Raw genomic sequence first — 10,197 nt, forward strand, 5'->3', positions numbered from 1 at the left:
TGGGGGAGGGGGTCTCTGGGAAGGGCTGGAGACCTGGGATGGGGGAGGGGGTCTCTGGGAAGGGCTGGAGACCTGGGATGGGGGAGGGGGTCTCTAGGAAGGGCTGGAGACCTGGGATGGGAGTGCTCCCTGACTTAAGTTATATGCCTTCTTTTTTCTCTCTTTTTTTTTTTTGCCTCATTCATTTATTTAACATCCCAAATGCTGTCCCCCTCTCAGAGTCCTTCACCCTGTCCTCCCCCTCCCCTTCTTCTCTAAAAGGATGGAATTTCCACCACCACCCCACCACCACCACCACCACCACCACCCCCAATCTCCTAACCCTAGTCTCTGCAGGATTATTTATCTCCTCTCCCACTGAGGCCAGACAAGCTCTACTATCAACTTGTTAACAAAAACTTTATAGCTGTATATGGAGCAGAAGATGGCCTAGTCTGCCATCACTGGGAAGAGAGGCCCCTTGGTCTTGCAAACTTTATATGCCCCAGTACAGGGGAAGACCAGGACCAAGAAGTGGGAGTGGGTGGGTAGGGCAGCAAGGCGAGGGGACTTTCGGGATGGCATTTGAAATGTAAATGAAGAAAATATCTAATAAAAAAATTGAAAAAAAAACTTTAGGTCTGTTCTCTCTCTCTCTCTCTCTCTCTCTCTCTCTCTCTCTCTCTCTCTTACAGTAAGATGTGTTTATTTTTATGGCAGGAGTACAATATTAAACAATGGTCAAAGAAAAAATGGAAACATAAAATTATTCTTGGCACATAAACAAATATAAATTAAATACAAATATAAATATATATTATACCCTATCTTTTCAAATTAATAAAAGAATCACAACCATGTAAAAGCATAAACCTTATGTGATCTGAAAAATAAAAGCAGAGTAATTTATTAACGTAAAAACAAGCATTTAAGATGAGGACTTTAACATAAGCATGTATTCCTATCACCTCCACTCCAATCACTCCCCTCTACTCTCTGCCCTCCCACACTCAACTTCTCAAATGCATGATCTCCTCTATAATCCATATAGTACATATAAAACCAAGTGACCTTGAGTTTACACCAAACTGCATAACTTTTATCTGTGAGTCTATAAGAACACCAAAATGACCTGATTCTCACTGCGTATTACATTTACATTCATAATTTTAAGATAACCAAAAAAAAGGAAATTCAATGATCATGCATTAATTTTCAGATTTATAAAGGTTAAAACAGAAATGAAGTTTTACATCCACATGTTATATATAAATGCACTTTCGTGAATATAAACATTAGGAAAAGCCATTTCAAGGGCATTATCAGACAAAGTCAACTGAATAAACCAGATGAAATCCACTCTCACAACAGACCTAAAATAAAAATATAGACTTCTTGGGACAAGATTAAGCTTCTAAAATCATTTTAAAAGACTACAAGGAAGAGGCCAGAGAGATGGCACAACAGTTGAGAACCCTGGCTGCTCTTGCAAAGGCCCCAGGCCCAGTTCTTAACACCCATTCTGCTGTGTACAACCTCTGTAACTCTGGTCTTAAGGAATCAGACAATGCCCTCTGACCTTTCCAGGCACATGGCACATACACATAACAATCAGGTAATCCTGGGAGGCTCTGCCAGTGCCTGGCAAATACAGAAGTGGATGCTCATAGTCATCCATTGGGCGGAGCACAAGGTCCCCAATGAAGGAGCCAGAGAAATACCAGAGCTGAAGGGGATTGAAGCCACATAAAAGGAACATTAATATGAACTAACTAGTATCACCAGAGCTCCTTGAAATTATACCATCAATCAAAGAAAACACATGGTGGCTCTAGCTATATATGTAGCAGAGGATGACCTAGTCGGTTATCAATGGGAGGAGAGGCCCTTGGTCCTGTGAAGGCTCTATGCCCCAGTATAAGGGAATGGCAGGTCCAGGAATAAGAGTGGGTGGGCTGGGGAGCAGGGGGAAGGGGGAGGGAATAGGGGATTTTCAGAGGGGAAACTAGGAAAGGGGATAACATTTGAAATGTAAATAAAGAAAATATGTAATAAAAAAAGAGAAAAGGAAAAACAACAATCAGGCAAACACTCCTCTGTGTGTGTGTGTGTGTGTGTGTGTGTGTGTGTGTGTAAAATGTATAATGTATAAAAAAATAAAAATATAAAATAAAAACAAATAAAGTTTTTAAAAAGAACATTTTAAAAAGATAAAATAGGAAAGACTACTACATTAAGCAAGAACCAATACAAACAATCAAATAAGGATTTATTAGTTCAATAAAAGGAAGGTCACCTAGTAAAAATAAATAAATATTTGGTAAAAACCAAGGGCAAAGTGGGCTGAGTATGCAATCACAATACTGATAATATGCACAAAGTAGTCCTACATATCACCAGAAACCAACTAAAAATAGAAGCAGAAATAAGGCCCCACTCACAACAGGGGCGGGCGTAGGAGGGGTTAACTAGAACTAAATGCAACTTTTTCAAGATCTGGGGCATTTAAAGACACAAGCAAAGAAATTAGTCTCCTGAGAACCGACTACAAAGATCCTCTAGGATAATGACTAGCAAAATGTCAACTGACCCAGATTAACTTAGAAGTTAAAAAGGAGAACTAAGGAGGGACGAAGTAGCCACACTTTGCTCTTCCTTCTTCTTGAGTTTCATGTGTTTTGCAAATTGTATCTTGGGTATTCTAAGTTTCTGACTTAATATCCACTTATCAGTGAGTCCATATCATGTGAGTTCTTTTGTGATTGGGTTACCTCACTCAGGATGATGCCCTCCAGGTCCATCCATTTGCCTAGGAATTTCATAAATTCATTTGTTTTAATAGCTGAGTAGTACTCCATTGTGTAAATGTACCACATTTTCTGTATTCATTCCTCTGTTGAGGGGCATCTGAGTTCTTTCCAGCTTCTGGCTATTATAAATAAGGCTGCTATGAACATAGTGGAGCATGTGTCTTTCTTACCAGTTGGAACATCTGGATATATGCCCAGAAGAGGAATTGTTGGATCCTCCAGTAGTACTATGTCCAATTTTCTGACAAAATACCCATGGAAGGAGTTACAGAGACAAAGTTTGGAGCTGAGACAAAGGATGGACCATCCAGAGACTACCCCACCCAGGGATCCATCTCATAATCAGCCACCAAATCCAGACACTATTGCATATGCCAGCAAGATTTTGCTGAAAGGACCCTGATATAGCTGTCTCTTGTGAGGCTATGCCAATGCCTGACAAACTCAGAAGTAGATGCTCACAGTCATCTATTGGATGGAACACAGGGCCCCCAATGGAGGAGCTAGAGAAAAATACCCAACCAGCTGAATGGGTCTGCAACCCTACAGGTGGAACAACAATATGAACTAACCAGTACCCCGGAGCTCTTGACTCTAGCTGCATATGTATCAGAAGATGGCCTACTTGGCCATCATTGGAAAGAGAGGCCCATTGGTCTTGCAAGCTTTTTATGCCCCAATACAGGGGAACACCAGGGCCAAGAAGTCAAAGTGGGTGGGTAGGGAGCAGGGTGGGGGACGGGTATAGGGGACTTTCTGGATAGCATTTGAAATGTAAATGAAGAAAATACCTAATAAAAAATTGGGGGGAAAAAAAAGAAAAAAAAAAAGGAGAACTAAGGTATCAAGTGTGCCTCAGACTTAGAAGCTTGCTTTGTTACAGAAATGGTTCCATCATCAGAGTGACTAGAGGACAGACTGAGCAGAACCACGTGTACCCAGGCCTAGCAGCACAGGCGTAGGATCACGGAGAAAAGAATGTGGAACTGTGTCACAACAAATAAACTTCTACCAGAAAAATAAAAAAAGGAGCCCTTCCTCAAATCACACACAAAGGTGAATATCAGGTAGGTGAAAGTCTGCGCAGCAAAGCTGGAGGATCCATTAGGAAAGGGTTCTCCTGTGCTCTGTGCTAGATGAACCACACCATTCTGCTGCCAAAAGAACTAAATCATCTAGAAAAACAGACCACTTAATACCAGCTACGTACAGAAGCAGCATCTTGTTTCAGAGCCAACATATGAGGAAAGAAAGCCACGAACATAAGCACAACAAAAAGGGCAGCTTTTTCTCAAAAGATACCTATAAGTTAGGAAATAAAGTCCAAGAGGGCAAGAAAAAGAACAAACGTTGAATGGTGAGGACCAAGATTAGAAATTCAAACCTACCAAGAAGTCATTGAGCCCTATAGCCTAGATGTAAAGGCAAGATAAATGCCAGATTCAAAGTATCTCTGATCCAGATTGGATTAAAGTGGTCCAGAACTCTACCTGGCAGAATCAAGCATAAAGCTTTTGGTGGGAGAAGACATTAATAGTCAGAGACTCAAATCATCTCTATTGTTTTTATTTTTATTTTTTTAATTGCTGTTACTATTACAAGAATTAAATCTATGGCTTGGTCAAGAACCCTACCACTAAGCTGCATCCTTCAGCTTCATTTTTTTTTTTTAAAGACAGGAACTCACTACATAACCTTGGCTGACCTGGAATTCAGAATGTAGATCAGGCTAGCCTTGAAAACAGAGAGTTCAAAAATTCACACAGCCCGACTCTGTCTCCCACATGCTGGAATTAAAGAGACTATTTCAACGATAACCAGGCACAGATGAAAACCACGAAAATGATAAGAAAATTAAAAAAAATAATAATGATATATGTGTGTGTGTGTGTATATGTATGTATGTATATGTACATACACACACATACATAATGTTAAAAGCCTATACTATGTACACTATACAAAGCTTCTGAAAGTCAAAGGTTGGATCTTAAAAGTAACAGATTATTTTCAAAGAAGCAGCAACAAAGCTTAGTAGGAGAGACAAAGAGGTAAGCAGTTACACAACAGCATCTTCCTTTGTTTTAACGGGTTAGTAGTCTTTATTTTTATTTTTAATTGGATATTTTACTTACATTTCAAATGTTATCCCCTTTCCTGGTTTCCCCTCTGCAAACCCCCTATCCCATCCCCACTTACCCTGCTTCTATGAAGGTGCTCCCCCAACCACCTACCCACTCCAGCCTCGCTACCATAGCATTCCCCTACACTGGAGCATCCAGTCTCCACAGGACCAAGGGCCTCCGTTCCCACTGATGCCAGATAAGGCCCCTTCACCTCCTCAGTCCTTCCCCTAACTCCTCCACTGGGGTCCCTGTACTCAGTCCAACGGTTGGCTGTGGTCAGGATCTGGCAGAGCCTCTCAGGAGACAGCCAGCCTATCAGGCTCCTGCCAGCAAGCACTTCTTGGCATCCATCCGTAAGAGCATCTGGTTTGGTGTCTGCATGTGATCCTTAGGTGGGGTAGTCTCCTCTAATGCTTAAACTGCCAAACGATTCACAGAAACAAAGTAGAGGAGGGCTTCGAGTGCAGCTCAGGAGTGGAGAATTTCTACAGCATGCATGAGTTACTGCATTTGATCATCAGTATCATAGAAAAAACAATAGCAACCTATATTTTTTAAAAAGGAAAAAAAAAACCCTAAGACTTTAATACTGTCTTACACATTAAAAAAAAAAAAAAAAAAAAGGAGTGGGTAGTGGGATGGGATAGGGGGCCGGGAAAGGGGATAACATTTGAAATGTTAAGTAAAATATCCAATTAAAACAAATAAAAGAATAATAAAGACTACTACTAACCCATTTTAAAAAACAAAAAAAAGAAGAAGAAGCCATTGTGCAACTGGGAAATGTGGAGAGAAATAAAGCAGTTAAAGCAAAATTACAGAGAATATATACTTTATACATATATACATACATATACATATACACACACATATCCCATCCCATATATATATGCACAAACAATTAAACAACAAAGCATAGAAAAAGTAGCAGAGTACGTAAACACTGGAGTCGCCATCCTCTTGGGCAAGCACTGTTTTATGGCCATGGAAATGACTACTAGAGTAAATGGGGGGAAGGGGGAACAACAACTCAAAACATTAATGAAATTCTTATCTATGCTGACAATCTCCAAAACAATGTTAGTCCTTTTAGACAAACAAGTTCCTGTGATGCTCCTGAGAGCTCACACAAACTGTCAATGAGATAACAAGCAAAGAAAATACCCAACAGCCCCATCAATGTCCTCTACCACTTCTGGCTTTTTTCATGTACAAATATAAACTGCTCTATGAAGACAGCAACTGGGCTGCTCCTAACGCAGGAGTTGCAATATGCCAGTGCACTGTCTCCTTAGAAAGGGTATGGTGGCACAGAACTATGGTGGGGCAGAACACCTCCCGGGCTAAATGATGATGCCAACTCCTCAGTGCCATATTCACATCCAAGTTTATCTATAATAACTGTAGATACTTTCACAGTTTGTAATTTCTGGTACAAGGAAGAAACTTCTTGAATCAACTACCTACTCTGCACTCACAATGGTTAGCATTGCTACTTTAAAACCATGAAAATAGATGTTTAAAGGTTTCTATTTCCTATGCTTCTACTCCACTCTTTTTGATAATTTTAAATGCCAAATGGAGTGAGGTTAGTCCTGAACAATTTTATAACACTTATCTAACTGGGGTCTAATTATTTTCAATTGTTGTGCCACTCAGGAGTCATCTGATTTACATAAATGCTAGTTAAGAACAATACAAATTCCAAGATACTAATTAAAATGTCACAGATGATTTAATCCTCTGTCAAAACAGGGATTATTTAAATTTCTGTCTTACTTCCTTTTAAAGAAATCCTATTTACTTTATTTTCTCCACAGGGAAAAAAAAGAATAAATGTCCAAGTATTTTACCAATCAAACTTTAAAATGACTTTGGTTAACCACAAATTGATTCAAGTAGTTATGTACTTTTTCTGAATTTATGTTACCAAGACATGTTTGACAGCATAAGTAACTATCTAGAAACTGCATTACAAGTCATTTCACTGATAATCCTTCTTACCGCTCACATAAAAAGGCCTCTCAGCCTTAGAGGGACTGATGAACAGTTCTTCTCCTTGGGTTGCAAAATAGCCAGAACATCTTTTATTAAGTAGTGCACTTCACTAAACTCATTTCACAGGCACTTGCTTGCCAGCCTGTGTGTTTGTGTGCTTGCATGTGTGTGTGTGTGTGTGTGGTGTGTGGGTGTGTGTGTGTGCTAGAGAGCACATACATGCTTACTCAAGTGCATGGACATTTGAAAAAAAAATCAATTACTTTCCAAAAAGTCAGAAATGTAACTTCAACTATTTGCCAGCTATAGATCGGTAATACAGAAAAATTAAGAGGAGAAAAGGTCATGAATGTTATGAAGTTTAAACAGAATTCTAGCCATCACTTTCTGAGCATAGATTACTAAGCAGATGCACTGACTACAAGGACAAGAGGACCTGGCAGGGCCTGGTATGTCTCAGGCAGAAGTGTCTTCTCTCAACCTCCTATCACATCTCCTTTTCCACACTAATGTTTTCTTTCTAACGAAATACTACTAGTCAGATTCTACAGTGGAATCTTTAAAATGAGATTAACAAAGCAAATTTAAATACTTACTGTCTTGTTTCTCAATCTAATTATGTCTGAAACGGACCCCGCTCCACAGTACTCCATAACAATCCAGAGGTCTGTGTTCTTAAAGTAACTGCCATAGTACTTCACAACATATGGACTGAGGAGAAAGACAGTTATGTTCAGTTCATTTGCAAAGAAAATTTTTTCATAATCCCAATATATTTTCAACATTTCATATGTTTCAACCAATCAACGTAACGAGTAAACTTGTACTTATATTAAGCTGTTTGTAGCTAGAGTTCAGCAACTGTGTATAATTAGTTCTTACTTCATGCATGAAAATTTAACAAGATTACAAGTCAGAAGGGCCCCTAGTGTTTTGAGTGATTCCCCAAAAAAATAATGCTTTATTTTGGCAAGGCATATACTATGTAATATTAGGAACAAATGGAAGTATTTTCCCTTAGCAAAAATATTATAAATATAACCATTCTAAAGGATTTTTCATTGAATATCAATGTTCAACTTCAAAATAATGTATATTTCAATGAAGGTAGGTGGGATTTCTTTCATTCATGTTAGTCTTTGTAGGTTCTTGAGAAAAAAAATATTTAAATGCACAGCATATAGTCAATACTATCAACAATTTAGAGTAATTAACTGACAGTTTAAATCTTCCAGAGATAAATACTCTGTTTATAACCAAGTTGTTTTCCAAAAAGCTTAAATTACACCAAGAACTGTATTATCATTATTAATTATTAAAGATATGCTACATAAGACGTGTGCATACAATATCATCCCTAACTGAATATAAAGTACCCATAGTCACAGAATATACAAGGATTAAATTACAAGACAGCATAAACTATGCTGCACAAAATTTTCATGTAAACTAAACTCAAAAGAGATTTGAACATGGTGGGACAAGGATTTAATGTGAATAAAACCATTTTTAAATTACTCAAGAGGCTGGAACAATGGCTCAGTGGTTAAGAGAACTGGCTGCTCTTGCAGAGGATACAGGTTCAATCCCCAGCACAAACATGGTGGCTCAGGTTCAATGAGATCTGATGCCCTCTTCTGGCACCACAAGCACCAAGCAAAAAAATAGCACTGCATAGGCATCATGAAAGCAAAGTAGCCATGCACATGAAATAATATGAAGATCCAGCAATACCTCTCCTGGGCATATACCCACAAGATGTTACAACTGGTAATAAGGACACATGTTCCACTATGTTCATAGCAGCCTTATTTATAATAGCCAGAAGCTGGAAAGACCCCAGATGTCCCTCAACAGAGGAATGGATACAGAAAATGTAGTACATTTACACAATGGAGTACTACTCAGCTATTAAAAACAATGAATTCATGAAATTCTTAGGCAAATGGATGGATCTGGAGGATATCATCCTGAGTGAGGTAACCCAATCACAAAAGAACACACATGATATACACTCACTGATAAGTGGATATTAGGTCAGAAACTTAGAATACCCAAGATACAATTTGCAAAACACAAAAAAATCAAGAAGAAGGAAGTCCAACTTGTGGATAGTTCATTCCTCCTTAGAATAGGGAACAAAATACCCATGGAAGGAGTTACAGAGACAAAGTTTGGAGCTAAAACAAAAGGATGGACCATCCAGAAACTACCCCACCCAGGGATCCATCCCATAATCAGCCACCAAATCCAGACACTATTGCATATGCCAGCAAGATTTTGCAGAAAGGACTCTGATATAGCTGTCTCTAGTGAGGCTATGCCAGTGCCTGGCAAATACAAAAGTGGATGCTCACAGTTATCTATTGGATGGAGCACAGGCCCCCCAATGGAGGAGCTAGAGAAAGTACCCAAGGAGCTGAAGGGGTCTGCAACCCTATAGGTGGAACAACAATATGAACTAACAAGTACCCCCCAGAGCTCGCGTCTCTAGCTGCATATGTAGCAGAAAATGGCCTAGTCGGCCATCATTGGGAAGAGAGGTCCCTTGGTCTTGCAAATTTTACATGCCCCAGTACAGGAGAACAACAGGGCCAAGAAGTGGGAGTGGGTGGGTAGGGGAGCAGTGCCAGAGGAGGGTATAGGGAACTTTCGGATAGCATTTGAAATGTAAATAAAGAAAATATCTAATAAAAAATAAAATAAAATCTCCCAACATAAAAAAATTTAAAAATTAATCTAAAAAACATCTTATTTAGAGAGAGAAGATGATTTAAAAATAAACATGCATGAGTAAGACAACCAAAAAAATAAAAAAACATGATTGTTTAAAGGACAACTTCTTTATAGGATATATCTAGTCATGGCTATTATCAAAGGGTACTAGGTATCAATGTCAGATAAAGAAAATACAAAACAGATTTTTTTTTTTTTAAGTACTATAGGGCCAGCAAGATGGCTCAGCAGGTAAAGACTTTTCCTCCAAGCCTAATGGCCTGCACTCAATCTCCAGGACCCACATGCCCGAGACCCAGCTCTTCCTCCTCTAACCTCCACGTGTGCACTTGGAAAATACACCCAAATAAATAAATGTAATTATTATAAAAGGACTCAGGAAGGTATTATAAGGGCAGAAGACACAGCTCAGTGGTTGGGAAAATGGGCTGCTACTGCACTGGACCCGAGTTCCGTTCCTGGAATGCAACCTGTGAGCCAACATCTGACCTCTGCAGATACCTGCACCCACACTCACACCCCACACAGATACCTGCACCCACACTCAC

The 10,197-nt window shown here is 39.2% G+C and overlaps 1 protein-coding gene across 4 annotated transcripts in view; it reads right to left on the bottom strand.

Moving 5' to 3' along the window:
* Positions 1–10,197, bottom strand: part of Stk3 (serine/threonine kinase 3) — a 271,464-nt gene that overhangs the window by 215,013 nt on the left and 46,254 nt on the right. For all 4 annotated transcript variants that reach the window (XM_029469538.1, XM_021183619.2, XM_029469541.1 and 1 more), the window contains one exon: positions 7,510–7,624. In XM_029469538.1, the coding sequence (XP_029325398.1) occupies positions 7,510–7,624 (115 nt within the window). The remainder of the gene's footprint in view (positions 1–7,509; positions 7,625–10,197) is intronic.

Source organism: Mus caroli, chromosome 15 (genome assembly GCF_900094665.2).
Source record: "Mus caroli chromosome 15, CAROLI_EIJ_v1.1, whole genome shotgun sequence".
Lineage (NCBI taxonomy): Eukaryota > Metazoa > Chordata > Mammalia > Rodentia > Muridae > Mus > Mus caroli.